The sequence below is a fragment of the Poecile atricapillus genome, chromosome 4 (genome assembly GCF_030490865.1).
Source record: "Poecile atricapillus isolate bPoeAtr1 chromosome 4, bPoeAtr1.hap1, whole genome shotgun sequence".
NCBI lineage: Eukaryota > Metazoa > Chordata > Aves > Passeriformes > Paridae > Poecile > Poecile atricapillus.
In genome coordinates this window covers 70079080-70097170 of record NC_081252.1, presented here as the reverse complement: position 1 = coordinate 70097170, position 18091 = coordinate 70079080, and the positions used below count along the sequence as shown (strand labels likewise).

The 18091-nt window shown below is 34.0% G+C and overlaps 2 protein-coding genes across 4 annotated transcripts; both read right to left on the bottom strand.

The window, feature by feature from the left end:
* Positions 1-775: 775 nt before the first annotated feature.
* On the bottom strand, positions 776-7374 carry LOC131578849 (transmembrane emp24 domain-containing protein 11-like). Of its 3 annotated transcripts, XM_058838081.1 has the most exons (5): positions 7222-7374; positions 6255-6355; positions 5407-5532; positions 3193-3339; positions 776-2350 (listed from the first exon to the last, which is right to left on the bottom strand). In XM_058838081.1, exons 1-5 carry the CDS (start codon positions 7349-7351, stop codon positions 2201-2203), a joined length of 654 nt encoding a protein of 217 aa, XP_058694064.1. In that variant the 5' UTR covers positions 7352-7374; the 3' UTR covers positions 776-2200. The 3 variants fall into 3 exon arrangements, with proteins under 3 accessions (XP_058694064.1, XP_058694065.1, XP_058694067.1); XM_058838082.1 differs by lacking the exons at positions 6255-6355; positions 7222-7374 and adding an exon at positions 5781-5862; XM_058838084.1 differs by lacking the exons at positions 6255-6355; positions 7222-7374 and adding an exon at positions 5699-5751.
* Positions 7375-11716: 4342 nt separating this feature from the next.
* Positions 11717-17874, bottom strand: LOC131578745 (spondin-2-like). The gene is made up of 6 exons (XM_058837855.1): positions 17721-17874; positions 16697-16922; positions 16114-16337; positions 15654-15845; positions 14491-14665; positions 11717-12481 (listed from the first exon to the last, which is right to left on the bottom strand). Exons 2-6 carry the CDS (start codon positions 16917-16919, stop codon positions 12303-12305), a joined length of 993 nt encoding a protein of 330 aa, XP_058693838.1. The 5' UTR covers positions 16920-16922; positions 17721-17874; the 3' UTR covers positions 11717-12302.
* Positions 17875-18091: the final 217 nt, after the last annotated feature.

The following is an 18091-nucleotide window of genomic DNA, read 5'->3' as shown; positions in this document are numbered from 1 at the left end:
AAAAAAAAAAAATAAAAAAAAATACTCCACTGCTTGCTAGTGTCTCGCGATGAAAACTTTAGGGAGAAGGAAGTCTCTTACAGACGTCGTTGCAGTGCAGGCTGTAGCTCTGGGTATGACAGAGCCACAAACTGCAGAGGAAGCTTTTAAACTCACAAAGGTTTCTGTCCCCAAAGTGCTTCCCAAGGGAGCTGTGAGTCAGCTTCTGCTTTATGGAGTTAAATAAAAATCTTGAAGGAGACTGAAAACATTTCATAAAAGCAAAGATGATGATGATGAGATGATGATGATGATTAATAATAGTAGTACCAGTAGTAATAGTAGTAAAGAATTAAGCAATTACAAGTTATATTCAAGACTCCCAAGTCTCAGTGCTGAATCTATACTCTATGAGTATAGACCTAATTAATATGATCATCTCTTTTATAAATTCTGAAATGTTGCTTGTCCTGGATTACCAGCTGGAGTGTATTGTATGTGAAATGAGTTATGTTTGACATTGGAATGTGATCAGGAGCCCTACACTAAATATCAGCCAAAATCTGAACCACAACCTTGTCACAATACTTTATTACTTTATTCTTGGACTTCATATAACATATGGTTTTAACACATATTTCCTACTTACCCACCACCAAAGATGTTATTACAAGACATGTTGTGAGTGAGTGCTCTGTAAAAGTTAATTTAATAACACTTACTTACTGGTCATTCTAAGTGGCACCTCCAAAGTATCTGAATTTTTAAAAATAGGACACAATGTAGTGAGTAGCTTTATAAGATTTTATTTGGATTGATTTGTTCCCTGGCACATTGCTTTTAGTCTCTACTTTGTATCAATGTTATTGATTCTCACATACTACCCGCTGTATTTTAATTCCCACGCTGGATATATAAGTAGACTTACAGGGAATGTCATTTCCTTTCATAAGAAAACAACAGGTGGGAAGATAGAAAAAAGAAAGAAAGGAAAGCAGTGCCTTTAGAACAATAATTGGTCTGCAGATATTTCACCTTTCACTACCTTTTAAATTAGAAAAGAGTCTGAAAAAATGGGTAGGAAAACAAACCACAATACTCTGCTATCACAGTGCTCTAGAAACTTTGACTTCCATGATTTGGTAATCCAACTCCTTCCTATTACTACTAGGAAGTAGTAATATCCCATCCTATTTGTCAAGCTAATTATCTCAATTTTTAACCACAGCCTTTGACTTGTCACTGTATGATACTGTAGGCACACTGCTATTTGTACATACACTAGTTAAATTAGGGCATAAAGATATATGCAACCAAGCTGCAATAAGTGAAATGGAAAATTAAGTCAAAAACTGGTAATTTCTGTAGGCAGTTATAGTAAAGTTGCTAAATAATTAAAATTATAAAAATTCTCAACACAGAAACATTTAGTGCAGGAATTAATTAAAATAAAATTGTCATTGTTTACCAAGAAACCTATAATTTGGGTTACTTTGGCATACTTCATAAAGACTATAATTTACATAAACAACTGTGGGAGGCATCTGATCATCATCAATTCTATAGCCTAATGTTTAGGGCTTTTCTGAAAGTAAAAAGTAAGTACAATTCCAAATTGCTTTTCTGGATCTCTCTCCATGGTAATTGCTGCCACCAATGATCAGTTCAAACTCTGAATATTTTACATGACAGCATTCACAATTATATTTAGGTGTTACGCATATAGAGATTGAGTTCAAGACACTCTCACCCAATTAAACACTGCAGGGGATGTAATTATTTCTCTGTTTACTATCTGAATTCTAGTCAGTCTGAAGTGCTGAACTGTTCATGGTGCCAAATAAGATTACTCAGCAAGTAGAATAATTTAAAATCTTAGGAAAATTTATATTAGATTTCTATTTTAGATTTAACCTAAATTAAATGTTCTTTGTTAAGTATTGAACTTAAATGCTGCCTTAGTCACTGACTCCTTCTAAATTTAGCTTTACATCCATAGAGGGGAGAAAAAATATGATAAAACAAGGGATTCAAGGAGTAAAATGTAAGGGGATGCCAGAGGTGTGCCCTAGCTGGAGAAATGAGAATTAGAATCAGAGCAGAAGATGAGAGAAGGTTGAGAGTTCTATACAAGCAATTTTCTCATAAGTGTAGGGTTTCTTTAGATGTTCAGTGTTACATGGTGTGCAATTTTTGAATCTGTGCGTTGACTTTATAGAACTTAAACAAGCTTCTTAGATATAAAGAAATCTCTTAGAGATTTGATTTGCCAGATTCCAACAGAGATGAGGATTAGTGTTTGTACTATAGCCCACCACAAAATATTGCTGTTGGTTTCTTCACTTGTTTTCCGAAATTTTTCTTCACGCTCCTAGAGAATAAAGGAAAAGCATAATTATTACCTTTTGGCATCTGTATGTTTCATGGTAACTAGAAAAGCATCCCCTTTCTACATAGTGGTGAACAAAAACATTTTTCCATGTGGACAAAAATGAAGGTTTGTACTTGTCTGTATGGTAGATAACTTCACAAATCAAAACTGAAGCAGGAAGGCAAACAGAGCTTCCCTTGTTCACAGAAGATGTAGTGTGCTAAACATGTTCCATTAGTACAGATGTTAACCTGTTTAGGTTTACAGTCACTTCCATTTTGCTGTCAAGAGCCCTTTTACAGCCAGATTTCTGGTTTTGGTTAATTAATTGATACATTTCAAGCCCAGTGTATCTGTATGCATATAGAAAAGTGACTGGGTGTAACTTGTTTGAAGAAGGGCAGCTTTATGTCTGTCTTAATGGGGATTTATAAATATACACTCAGTCATTTCCTTCCTCACTCAATAAAGTTTGTGCATGCAGAGCAGTGTGGAAACGACAGCTGGCAGCATCACTCACAATGGTACCTGCCACCTGCTCAGCTGCTGTGGCTGAGTCTGACCAAGGAAACTCTACGAGGAAAATCCTGCTTTAAAACACCACCTGCTGCTATAAAATAACACCTGTTGCTACAAGCATGAGTCCACAGTGATTAATTAGTTTCATGTAACTGCTTAAAAGTATTTTGCAAGGTAATGGAGATTATTTTGGTTAAATATCTATATATTTTTATGAGTTAGTTAAAAATACCACTGCAATTGGATAATAAACCTTATAATACTTATAAATTAATAAGCCTATGTACAATATTTTTAACATTTCCATTAGGGCACATACATACTCTTTCATAGTCTTGTTCTCTGGTTACGTGATGAATTTGCTCAATTAGATGCTCTAGTCTGACATTAACTTCATTCACTTTGTCTTTGGCTTGAATAGCAGATTCATCCAAAAAATGTTCCCCAACTCTGATATCCAAGTGGATACGCTGCAAACAGAAAAAAATGGTCTCGTTACTGTACCTTCTGCTTTTTAAAGTTCCTTAGAATAAAAATGAAACAAATGATAATTTCCTCTTAAGATCATTGCAGGAAAATAGTTTTAACTGCTTATAAAAATCCCTCCTAAAATTAGAATCAGGTGGAAAATTTGAAGGATTTCTTAATTTTATTTTTAAATTAGTTACACAAATTTACAATCTTCACTAATGTTAGGGCATTATTTTATGCTAGTATTGATTCAACCACTATTAAAATGTTGCCTTTGTCCAAAATAGTTAAAAAAAAAAAAGGACTGCTCATTGTATTTCACATTTCATCCTAATATTGCATATTTAATAGTACTGCGGGAGGTTTATTACAAATACAGTTTTAGGTTCCCTCACATAAGTGTTTTCTTCACATTATTTATTCAGGTTGGAAAATGTCCCAATATCCTCTAGGCTGTGATCTATAGAAGGAATGCCTCAAGCCAGCCAAGCAACAGAACCATAGAAAGAAGAGAAAAGAATGGAACTTGCAGTGTTATGCAACTTATTTTGGCATGAATGAAAAATTCTTCTAAAACTAGTAAGATAAACTTCTCCTGGAAGCCAATTAGTACCTAAGGGAAAATTAAAAGGTTTGAGCCAAACAAATAATTTTTAAAACCCTAGCAATTAATATTACCATAATAGAAATTAGATCTGCTCAGAGATCTGCCACAAATGAAGAGCATTCTCAGCTGTCTAGAAGTCACCTAGTTGTATAGGTAGAAATCCATCTCACAACCTTGTGGTCCATTAATTTCTTTATTTTTGTTTGAAGGAGCTCAGATAACCATCTGGTTCTTATGAAGAATAGTTAAAGATTTACCTTCACTAAAGAACGTTTTTCCTTTTGTGATCTTTATTCCTCCAGATATAATTAAAAAGGACAATATTTTCCTTTTTTGATTTCTGTGTTCTCAAACAACGTTATTAAATATTTGTGATATTAATGTTCTTCCCTGCATCTCTTGGCTTTTTTCATAAAGGATGGTCAGAACTCTAGATTATACATGTATCTTGTAAAATAATATTAATACACCCCATCTATAGCAGATAAAAATCACTTGCACATCCTCAGAATCACATTCATGGCGTATAGTTAACTGTGACCAACCAAAGCTTAATCCCCCTTACTCTTTCTAATTGATAAGCTCCACAATTATTTTTTTTTTTATGATTAGACCTAATTGTTTTTGCAATGTATATGACTCGATTTCCATTAATTTCTATCAATCAGCCTGTGAGAACACCTTGTTATTCCAGTGTAATAATCCTACTCCAGTAGTTATTTCTGTGTTATCTACATGTTTGCAAAGTGCACAGCTAGGATGAGATTTAGCCTACCTTAACACATTTAGAAGATATTTATATTTAGCTGGTTATTTAACTATTTTGCTGTGAGCTGAGGAGAAAAAAAAACCAACCCAAACCACTCTAGAGAGTTATTATCTGCTGGTTTTGGGAAGCAGCAAATAGATAAAATTTCAAGACAGCATTTATAATTTTTTTTTTTGCTGCAATCCATAGAGCCACAATATCACCTCTGATGGCTTTCCCCCCCCAAATCTGCATTAAAAACAACTTTGCTGGTAGTAGACAATAACTAGTATGCTGACATATTATTCATTTGAATATAATTTTAAAAACTAAAATGTTACGTATTTGTTAGGAATCCAATCTAAGTGAATACATGGAATATCTTTATGATGAGTGATTGTGTTAGTCAATCTTAAATATGTCTTTTTGATCCAAATTAGTTGTTCTTATTGATCAGAACCTTTCACATCCAAAGCACAACAAAAACATTAAATCTCTCTACCCTTAATCTTGCCACTTGAATGCTGACTTCTTAAATATGAGAACAGTCATTTTATCTCTTCATCTGCATAATTCTATGTTTGCTTTCTTTAATCACTAATAGTGTTGAATTATCTGCTAGAAGTTAGACCAACTTCTAATCCAGTTTGAAATCTCTGCTGTTGGTAAATGATTTATCCTTGTACAAGAATATTTAGGAAATACACCTACCAGTTTACTTCCCGCAGTCACTGCAAATCTTGTGGAGTTAGACTGGAAACAGATGATATGTTCCCCAGAGACGTAGGATGTAAAAGAAAAGGTCCCTTGTGGCCCATACAGTTTTGACAACAGTACCTGCAATTTAGATTTATACATTTGGTCTGTAATTTGTTACTACCAATAAAAAAATCAAAAAACAGTACAGTGAATTGGATTTAAAAAGGAACCAGTTAAGCTGATATCATTACATTTATCCAAATTTCAGAACACTTTTAGAGAAAACTAAACAATTTTAGCTCACAGTGAACATTAAAATGCCACAGAATTTTGCAATATACAAAGGCTAATGCTGTCTAAAACATTCAAAGTTTGAAAACTGAGACCTTGCCTAGACAGGAAAATAAATTGTCCATTGCTGGAAAAGCTCAGGACCTCATGGCAGCTCAGGCAGCTGCTCTGTGTGAGGGCTATGAGCAGCCTCTCAGTGACCTTGACTTTGGGTTTTGTTTATCATCAGCACTCCTTTCTGCTGCTCAAGTACATTCTGTACCATTTTATTTCATTAGTGAATTTTGAGGGTTTTTTTTTTAATTAGACTTGTTTTGTCAGTTGTCATTTATTCTTCTTATTGACACTACTTCCCAAATCTGGTAGTAATGCAAAAATTGTCCATACACATAATTATCAAATATCATAATTTCTTTCTACTTTTATCTTTCAGCATCAAAATGCTGAACTAGCTGATAGATTAGATTTACTTCTTCCCCAGAAGTGTCTTTTATTTTTAGATAGTGCTGCCTGCCAGTGCCAGAAGTCAAGTCATAAATCCTAAAGAAACATTCATAAGGCATTTTTACCTCACCAGTAGGACTTGTGACAGTCACAAACATTCCCAAACCAGGAGCAGATTCAAGAAAGTCATGTTTATGTATATCCCAGCGTTGTACTTTGTAATTCCCTGAATAAAAAGCATAGATAAATCTGTTAAATAAAACATAGTTTAACATTAAACATCTTTATCACTTTTTCAGGAAAAATACAAATATATATGTGTTTCATGTGTTTATGATTAATATTGCTCAGGGGCACTTCATAACAGAGTGTAATGCATTAAATTTTTACTACACTAGAAAATGTTCTAAAGTACTATAAAAAAGTGTTAATTAACAAGAAAAACTTTCTGATTACTCCTAATTCTCTGGGAAGATTAGCCTCTAGAAGGCACACTGAGACCTCCAAAAGCATAATGTGCTGTACTCCAATTACGTTTTATGGATTGTCTTTCACTTATCATATTATTTTAAAAAAAAGAATTAATTTGTATTATTTTTTTTACAATCCCCTTGAAATCTTACATTTATAGTCTTGTAGATTAATTTAATGTGCTTCTCATATCAGAGGTGAAATGAAACTTTAGTATATCGTGAATTGTCTCTTTTAAGACCAGCCTTTATCAAAAAAAGTAACTCTCCCTTTCATATGGAGAAAACTGTGTTACAGAAATTCTGATATGAGTGAGTACATCAGTCAGAACATGCAGAAGCACACATGGAAGCAACAGTTCCACAGCTGAAGAATTAAAAAAAAAATAAATTTTTCTCTGTTTAGCCAGTAAAGCATTCTGAAAACCTGCATTTCTTTGTGTGATGGATACACACAATATTTGAGGATGTTAAACCTAATCCCTGCTGCAGAGAATTATTTTCAGAGTGCCTTTTTCTGGTTTTTTACCATATTCATCAATCACAGAAATTGCTGTTTCATTTTCAGTTATCTTTCTTATTGCATGGGTTAGATCATCATAAAACATTGACAGGTACCTACCAACTACCAAGGTGTCACTGGGAATATCTTCAATTATGCATTTCTCTTCTCTTTCTCCCATGTGAAAATACAAAGCGAGTGAAAAAGAAATCCAAAAGTTCATAAGAAATCCTATTAATTTGCTTTTCATGTTTTTTATATATCCCTGCTGTACTGCTTTTGAAGATAAATAGCTACATACAAATGCCCGTAGTCCTGTGCTTGCTCCTTGTTTGCTGCTTATCAGAGTATTTTTGAGAGAGAAAAAAAACTGTGAGAAAAGGCAGCTGGTGGTTACACATTTATAAATAACTACAGCATGTTCTGGAGAATGAGATAACATGGAAAAGACACCTTTTAAAATCTTTCTTCTTTCCCAGCATCTAGATTAAAATTTATTTTATGCTCTTAGAAGAGCATGAAAATGAAAGGGCCTCTCAGGTGCTTGAGATCAGTTCCCTAGATTATGTATGTGACTACATTGGCTACCTTTTTCCATAAACTGTTCAATTTTCAACTTAAATGAAATTATTATTTCCCATTTATTCTAGGTGATTATTCCAAAGCTTCACTCCTCTTTTATTAAGCAAACTTTTAATTGTTATCCTAAATCATTGTACAAATGTAGGCATCTGTATAAAACCCACAGGCACTACATAAAAGAACTATAAAGAAGTCAAAAGAACTTGAATAATCAAATAATATGTTAAATAATCAAATAACATTAGTGAATATGATATTGCAAGGAAAAATAACAACATTAACACTTTCAGAATAAGATTTTTTTATACAGGAATTACTTTTTTTTAGATCCTTCCTAATACATTCTCTGAAGAAAGTAATAGTGTAAATCAAACAGTGATTGAGGTTCTTATTTTTATTCTTTGTACTCATATTGACCAATGTGTATGTCTGATGACAAACTCATTTTTCACTCAAATGTTCCTTGTCCTGTAAATAGAGATCACTCTGAAATGGTCATTTTCCAGCACGGAGGACCCGCCTATGGCATCATTTCCAGTCAGGAGGACCCATCTTTCCTCATAAAATTTATGTTATCCCAATTGCGCAAGAACATGTATTTTTCTTGTAACACAGAAGAAGGGTGGACAGCCATTCATCTTCAACATCTGTTACCTAAATAAAAATTTTGGGATGGTAACTCCTACTGGATTACTTCATGTCTGCAAAAGTAGGACTGATTTATGGTTATTGCCCTTCACTGCACCTGTCATCTATGAAGCTGTCTCAATAAAGGAGTGTCTGTGTAACACTGGCACACTTAGGACCATCCTGGGTTCAGTCCATTTCACAGCATGAAGTATCTTCATGGAAGCTGCAGCACAAGTATTAGTTCACCTCCAAAAATCTCCTGTCAGCATCCCCATATTGAGAGGCTGTCATACAAGGAGAACTGATTCCTTACACATTATTTCTTTGACTCCATACAGTTAAGTATAAAGAGATAAAAATTGTATCCCATGGCTATCGAATCTTTATAATGTCAGGGGGGATGTTAGGACTTCGTTACTACTTTAGCACTTACCCATTAGAAATAATTTTAGATTATACAGGATCTCATCATATCATTGGACTTTTGCCCCTCTGACACAGGATATGTTGACTGTCATGCACCTGCATAAATTCTCATGCCATACTCATACCTGCAGGAAATATAGGTATGTCTGAAGATTGTGATTTACTTGACCAATCATCCTTTTAGCTTTTTTGTTGACTACTTGTGTCTTGCAAAATTCTGAGTTCCAGTGGTAGAACACAAGATATACAAGGTGACACCAATTTATCCTTCATTCTGCTCAGACCCACTGGAACAGACACATTCCTTCTGTACTTTTGCCTAGCAAATGCTGGCATAGTGGCTGCTGGACTTCAAGCAAAGAAAAATAATTCAATCTCCAGGTAATCAGGTTGTCATGCAGCATACTGAGAGCTTTCTTTTATCTTAGGCATTCAGAGTTCCTGTAAATTGTCATCAACACAACTTCTGCATACTGCAAAAATCCCACTGAACAAGATCTGTCTGACATCAGAATTGCTGTGTCAAGTGTTAGATTTATTTCTTGAGAGTGTTAAATATTGTCATGGAATAGTTTGAGTTGTTTTTTTATGTTGGATCATTCATGATAGGTCAGATATTCCCAATGTACTTCAATTACCTGAGACTGGGAATATAATGAAATGAAGCATTTTACCTTGAATAGCATCAGATACTCTCAGATCATTTGTTTGCACACTTATTCCATTATAGGAATTTAATTCGGTGTTGATTATTTTTGTAGGACCACAGATTAATTCTGCTGGGAGTTTTTGTTGCCATGCTTTACCATTAACCACATCTTTCACTCTGCAAGAATATCTGCCAAGGCATCAAAGCTGATTCTTTCTATAAAATATTCTTGAAAATAATTGTCTTTACAAATCCATTTCAAGCTTCCTTCCAAAGTACTTTCTGAGATTAGCTTAACCCAGGAATTAATTTTCCTGCTTCTTTCCCTAAATCTCATGTATTTAGGACCTCAGCATCTTGGCTGCCAACCATCTGTAACATGAGATATAAGGGAAAAGGAGGGAAGAACTTCTCTGTGTTTCTTTCTGGTCCCAAAATTTTTAAGGGAATTATGAGTTTGCTGAAGCTACAAAGTCCTAGCAATAGCTATGCAGGGATCATGTACCTCACTAATCCCTTTAATAGATAAATACTATGAGAAATGTGCTCCATCACTGGAATGTGTTTCATTCACTGTATTCACAGTCTTGCCAAGTAATGGCTCCATCCCTGTGGTTTGCAAAGGGAATACCTGGAATTATATTTATGGCCATGCAATACACAGCCACAGGGGCATCCTTAAAGAATATATTTACCAAGGTCTCCTGAAGTTACTGCTTACAAAAAAACCCCATATCCAGGTAACTGGGCAGATAGGAAACTTTTGCTTTTGAAGGAAGCTGCAGTGAATATTCATGTAAGTAAACACCCTAAAATAATAAAGCTTTGTATCACTGACTGGAGTTTTCTGAGGTGTGCTGGTCTGTTGCACATTCTCTTTCTACTCTGCGTCCTTATCTCATCTTTTCTTCTTCAGTGTCCTTTGGAAAATTTTTGTCTCCAGGAGTTTGAGCAAACATTGCTCAAATTATATTCTGTAGCACTGAAATCCCAGTTTCAGGTCATGTATGTTATTGCAAATCCAGGTATTCTTTTACTGGGCCTGGGTCTTTATTTATTCTGGGCATGTGAAGAAGCAAAACTGCAGTGTTTAGAGAGCTTCCAGGAAAGTACCTCAAAGGATATCTTGTGGATTTTGAGTTTGTTATTCCTAAGGCATAATTTAGAATTGCATCTGATACCTGATCAAAAACTTTATTGAGCTTAATTTGTCTCTTGACAATCAATTTGAAATAAGCTCCTACCCTCTGAGAATATTTAAATAGATACTACAATATATGCTTATGTTTTCTGATATGATAGTAAATGTGTAAACATGTAGTAAATAAGTGTAACAGAAAACACAGAATGGTTAAAACTAATAGAAGAAGAAGAAAGATAAATATTGATGATTACCTAAATAAAGAATAGTGTAGTGACACTATTCCCATTATAGAGTGGAAATAGAGGGAGCTTAAAAAATAGGTATGATAACAGGAGTAAGTGAAATAATTTTGAACAACAGACAACAGTGGGAATCTAAAGAATGAGAGAAGAGCAGAAACGTCTACATTTAGTTCTAACAACTGTGTATTTATCAGCATTTACAGGACCAGTGAAGTCTAGTCTGATAAAGTTTCAAATTTATTTGTGTCTTTGCAAGATATCTTCCCTGGAAAAAAAATACAGAGAAATGTTTAAATGTTTCAGCCCTATGGGGAATACAGTGTGCTTCTTTAAGGACAAGAGAAATTGTCTTGTATGTGGTATATTCCAGAACAAACCTACTCAAATCAACTCCCCTCTTCAATATCTGTGCTGTATATTAAAAACTGCAGTATGCTGTAAAAGTTTTGTGAGCTGACTTTAAATTTATTCTATTGAATAAGTATTATTCCAAAATTCTTTTCCTAGTTGGTAGCCACATTTCTTCATAAGCCATATGTTACATACATTTTATAAGTTATTTGAGCATTAAAACTTGCAGTCAGGAGCAGTTTCTGACGTGTTTTGTTAGAGTTGTGCATACCTTAATTTTAGGTAATATATACACAAATAGCAGCAAACACATATAAAGAAATGTGGACAAATTTACTGCATATATAAGGTTAATGATATAATTTATGTTATGGCCAACAGCGTTAAATTTGAGATTAAAGTTGTCTCATGAGGGACACACACCAACAATCAGTTTTTGAATCTCAGCTAACACTCTTAATTCACCGCAAATGTTTTCTACTACTATTCACACTTCTGATTTTTTTTTCTAGTAATTTTGTTGGCTGAGTGTTCTCATGGCAGTTATTCTTCTCACTTTCAAGAAAGAAAAAAACATTTTCATACATCCAAAAGTCTCAAGACAAGTTTACTCAGTTCCATTATTGTTTTAACCACACTGCAAACATCTGGTCACTCTGACTTTTGTAAATAGTTTCTGAAGAAATGTACATTAAGCAAGGTTAGAAAGACAACAAAATCGCCAATAAATTATAAAAAACATAATTTAGAGGAAAAAACTATTTTCTAGATATAAATAGCTGTAGATAAACAAATTACAATATTTAAGGAGGTTATTAGTTTAGATTCTGTGACTGAAAGATTTTTACTGTGAAGTAAAAATGTGAAGTACAATCCTTAGAAATGTCTTCTTTTCTGCCACTAGAGGGTACTCCAAGAACTTACAGTGTATTTGGAGGAAGGGTTTATTTGGGGGCTTTTGGTCTGTAAATTATCCAGTACTGTTGGCATTCTAAACCTTAGGAATTTAACCCCCCAAAATCTTGATATTAAATAAAAACTTTCAAAACCACTCTAATACAGCTTTTCAGCAAAATAGTGCAGTGTATCCAAATTCTAAAGAACATTGATTGACTTGAAGTTTAGATTTAATTTTATCCTACTTTTAAATTATCTTAATTATCATCTTTCCTTTATTTCAGACACAATTTTCTGGTTCACATCCTGTTTCTTCATCCAGGTCGGGACAAGGCATTCCATTATTGGCAGGCTGAAGAAGTACAAAACGAGTTCTGATCTTGGTCCCTGTTTCTCTGCAAACCCCTCTGCAGAGGCCCCAGGAAGACCATTGTGAAACCTCACAGTCCAGGGGTGTTTCTGCAATACACACAGCAAAGAGGTAACTTTACATCAAGATCTACTTAAATCAAATACACAGCTGGTAAAGCATTAAGGAATCATCATCAAACAGCATCCTTTCTTATACACAATACATGTGATATTAATGAAATCAGTGTGTTTTCTCGTAAATTTAAAAAAATGTTTGGTTTCAGGTCCTAAACTCATCGGTATTGTTATTGCAGTCTAGAGCCTATCTAAGGTACTATATCAGGACTGAAGCATATTATGTCTTGAATGAAAATAAAGAATTCTTTAAATAAAACTATGCTTAAAATTACTGTACTCAAAAGATTGAATTAAAAAATGTTTACTGTCAATTTTTATAACTCATTTTCCTTTGCATGGCTTACTAAAATAATGGGATTAAAACTTTTATCTGGTTTATTTTGGTATATTTATATTTCTTTGCAGTCAGCTGTTGTTCCTAGAGTTGTTCATATCAAATTCCATTTTACTTTTGTTCTATTTACTTCAGGCATAAAATCCCATTTTTTATCATTAAATCATGTTATTTTTTGGTGTGTACACTTTGCCAATAAGGATATTCTGTCACTAGAAGTTTTCTAATGCTGGAAGGATTTTCAATATAGTTTTAATTTGGTGCAAGAAAAGAAGTTAGAAATTCAGAAGTACTATCCATAAATGTATACTTCTATCTAAAATAAAAATCATAAAAAGTAGGTGAATATTTCTTAGTAGGTTAAATTAAAATACCAGTTGTCACAGAAAAACTGCCTGTTACAGCATTTGTGGGTAAAACAGTTGTGCCCAAGCCCATCTTTAAATGCCACACTCCATGTGTGACTCCTGGTATAAATTTCTGGTATTAAAGTGAACTCAGCACTTCTGTTCTCATCACTTTCTCCTGTGTTTCTAGAGGGAATGAGGGATACTGCTTGACTTCTGATAATTAAATCTTCCCTTTTGATTCTGAAGTAAGTTTTTAAACAGACTGATTTAATGGTTCATATACAATAAAGTGGGAATTTGTGATTAAAAATGGGTTTTGAAATACCATACCTTAAATGCAGTTTTAAATTTATATCATGAACAGGGCCAAATGTTCCTTTCAAATCTTATGAAAAAGACATACAACTGTAAATGAGATGTGTACATTCACTTTGAATATGTCTTGTTTATTAATAGAGATACATTAATCCACTTTAAAATGATAAATACATTTATTAAATTATAAATAACACATTAGCTGTGTAGAGAATGAGCTGTATTTTAGTGGTTGTAAGGTGACCAGCACAGTGCTAGAGACATGCAATCTCCAGACATTCTGGAGAAGTTCCTGGAATATGGCAACTCTTTTAGGAATACATTGCTCCCTTGGAGAAAATATTGTTTTAATTCTATATTTGTTAATTCCAAGTTTTTAAAGTCATCCTTATGATTGACTTGAGTCAGTAGTCTTCCTACCTACTCAAGATTATTAGCTAATATTTTTGAGAAAATGAAGATGAGAGAGAATTTTATTTTTGTTATCGGGATTTACGTTTCTGTTGGAAATATGTCCAAATCAATTTAATTATATAAATTTTTATTGCACATAGCTGCCAAACTCTGACCCTGAATGAGACAACAATAATGGTTCTTGGCTTCATTGTCATATAAAACCTTAAGAATGAATATTTACTTCAAAGTTGCAAAGAATTTGGGAATGCTGATTGAGTGCCATTTGTTTCTTATAAAATTCACTGAGCTACACTGATACAAAGGATTGGTTAGCTCTTACTGTGGATATAGCCCAGTCCTTTGAACCACAGCTGAAATATGCAATCCCTCACTTATTCTTTCAGGAATTCTCTTTTATGTTGACTGGCTTGCTTTGTTTCCCATTTATGAGCCAGCAACTACTCCTATGCAGACAGCAGAATATTCTGCCTGATCACCTGTTTCATCCACATCACCTGCCAGATTTCCACATGCTTCTGAGTGAATGGAAATACCAGAATTGAGAACATCTACTAATCACTTACCTGAGACAGTGTCTATTATTTCATTGCTTTTAGCTGGAAGATTAATGAAAGGTGCAGAAAGACCTGGCTGGCTTTTCTTTATTTTCATCATTGTTACTTGAGCAATAGGTGGCAAAATTTTGAGTTTGGGATAATAAAATGAGTTTGCTGGGTGACTTGGAGAGGAACAAGTGATCTGTGAAACAAAAAGAGGAATATTAAAAGAATAAGAAGGTAGCTGTAAAATCATGTTTATAAATCACAATAATACTTTTTGGCAAATAATTTGCATGCAACCAGTTTCTATGAACCTCATAACTATGCTGGTCATCCCAGAACTTTTAATGCAGAATACTTGATTGGATACAAGAGTGTGGTAGGAGGTCCTGCCAACGCAGTAATGTATGAAATTATTTGATAGAAAGAACTGGATGTTATTAAAAGAACACATGGGTATTAAACAATAATATTAGGTATGCAATAGGAGCTGTCATATGGATATGAGAGGCCAAATGCTTCTCTCTTTCTTCTCCTTTCCTCATTACTCATTAGCACAGCATTTGTTGCTAGAAAAACTCACCTTTAAGAAAGGATTAAGTGAACACTTACAGTATTCAAAACACTTGAATCAAAATCCTTCATTTGCCACCACTCTTAAATGGCAAAAGCAAAGTATGAGGCATAGAGAGGATGAAACGAGCAAAAGAGATTAAAAGCAGTGTCACCACAGTGAAGTTCTCTGCTTTCCTTTAGGTCCTTTCCCTCAAATGTAACAGTTTCAGGTTTCAGCAGTGCTTTCAACTGAAAACTCCTCCTCACAGCAGTATTCACTACTAAGAATTTTCCTGGTTAGATTCACATTTGGTGGTGTCAGGACTTTTGTGAGTATTTTCATTTTCCTGGCACTTTAAGGACTGTTAAATACCATCTTAAATTTTTTCCAGCTTTTCCAGAAAATGTAGAGACAAATTCTCATGAATCATTTACATTTATCTAATAAATTTCAAAGATACAGAAGATAAACAAAAGCAGTAGGTTTATCAGCTGTATAATAAATCCATATATAGAGAACATCAGCACTCTTAAATAGTGAAACCAGTTTCATAATTTTAGAATAATTATCTTTTAAAGGGAAGACTCAAAACATATCAGTATGAAGTGCTAAACTATGTCCATGCACCCACCTCTGTAACTGTGTCCTGTGGAATAGTGGCAAAGTTTGGAGAGGAAAATGTGAATCCACTGTCAGTTCCAGCATCATATGGAAATAGATCTACTGAGACTTCATCCATCCAGTGGTCTCCTTCACAGAGATTTAGGCTGTCAATACCCACAAACCAGTCAGGGCTTGGAACAATTCGTACAACAAAGGAAACCTAATGAAACAAAATGATCCATCAGGATTGCATCACCTGCTTTGGAATGCTTCAGTCCTGCTTATAGTGGTTTTCACTCAAAGTTCTTGAAAAAATGCCATTTTGCTCTTCTACTTTATAGAAGCTGTACAGTGCTCCCTGCAACGTGACACACTTTTTAGTAACTCTTTTTCATTATATTGTTCCTACAAGTGGGAACTCAAATATTTAATTTTGGTTGTTGGCAACATAAAATAAACTTTCTAAATGAATATGCACATTTACTTACTAAGGGATGTCTTGGATGCACTTCTAATTCAGTAGAGGTTTGTCCTGTACCACTGGAAATTGCAGGAGCAGAGAAGATTCCATGTACACTCTGAATTTTCTCTCCAGCTTCTTCTATTTCTTTCATTAATGCCCATGCTTCACCCTTTTCAGCAAAATCACGTACACCATTGCTGGCATATTCATTTTTTTTCCACATGCTGTAGTCAGAACTATGAGTAACACCTATTTGAGTGAATACATGGCATGATATAAAAGTCTGATTTAGAATGTCCCTATTTCTTCATTTTCTCTGTTTTATTTCTGAGGTTAAAAAAAAGTGTATAAAATTGAGTGAACACTGAAACATTTGGCGTATCACTGCTTCTTTCAGCTGCAGCCAATTGAAAACACAAGTAAATTGAAAACAGTCATAGATTTTTGAAGACATTGTGGATACTTCAATATCTGCATTTCATTCTTAATAAGTTTGGTGCTTTTTTTCCCCCCTTTTTCATTGCTTATCTTACATAACTATAAATGAAAAAAAGACCACAGAGGTCAAGAGGTTTATCTTCTCTTGAAACTGTTCATACTTCACTTACCTAGCAAGGATGACCACTGTGCTGGGGGCCTATAGAGTGGATACTGCTTAGGGAAAGCAATTTGACTCCATTTCCCTGTGAAGATTATCCTGTACTTAGCAAGTTGCTCTGCTGTGCAAAGAGCATCCTCCCCCACAGGCAGGCTGCTGGCATAACCCAGCATTGTTACAAGTACTGTCCAGAGAACTTTACAGGAGCAGTAGACAAACATCAAGTTTTCCATTCCCTTCCACACAAAAAGAAAGAAAAAAAGTGTTAGCCATATTCGTCACTTTAAACTCGAAAATTATAACAGTTACCTAATAAAATGTAATGTGGTATAAGTTAAAACCAAAGAGAAAGCAGATATCTGAAACACTAAAATTTGCTATGCTTCTGAAAAACATTACTATAATGCTTTCAGATTTGTTATTTCCATGCTATATACTACAAACCTGAAACTTTACCTGGCACAAGTGTTTCTAATGAAAATGAAAAAAAAAATATATTATTCTTGTTCATAGTACTACCTCAGAGAAAAATCTGTTTCTGATTTTCTTTTGAAATCTGATTAGAGTCACATCTTGATTTAATTAGAGTAGCAACTGTTTCTGTGGAAAACATTAGTGGTATATTTATTCTTCTAAAGATTAAATTGCAGGTTACTTTGCCAAAAGAAATGATTTATTTTAAATTTATGTTCTACAAAGGCTGTTTTATAGCATAACATTTAAAGTCAAATACATTTCATATTTATATAAATTACTTTGCTGTCATAATATGAATTAAAAACAGTGTAATTCATTGAGATTGTTTAAACTACACATTTTTTAAAAATCAGTACTTTTTTAAAGTTACTGTCATAGGTTGTGCAAATTTTGTTTCCAAATTAACATGGTAATTGCATCAGACTGTTAAACCAACTGTTTAAAATAACAGCCTTAAAAACTGATTTTTAAATGTCTTTGTCCTTTGAGAAAACTATAGAAACTTAAGTAAATCACTAGTAATATATTAGTTTGCAAAAATAGCTATGAATACTCACTAAATATTCCTCTGGAGCACTGGTAGGGGGAGAGCACCTGCTTTTGCTGGCAGCTGAGTTGGTCTGCAAGAGAAGACAGTAGGAGTCTTGCTATTTATGCCTGAAGAGGGTCCCTTTGGTCCAACAATTATTGCAATCTTTAGACTTTCCAGGTTTGCAAAAATCATGCCATCTTCTTGTTTGCAATCCCTCTGGATAGGCTAGCAGAGGTTTCCTGTCTGTCAGCTGGTTCAGATTCCTTATCAGAAGACTGAGATGCCGAAAAGACAAAATGCTTTTTAAAAATACCTTGGATTCTTAGTAACAGTTTGAGTTTTCTGGTGCCTTTACAGTTCTCTGCTCTTATTAATGCCTCCAAGCTATACAAATGA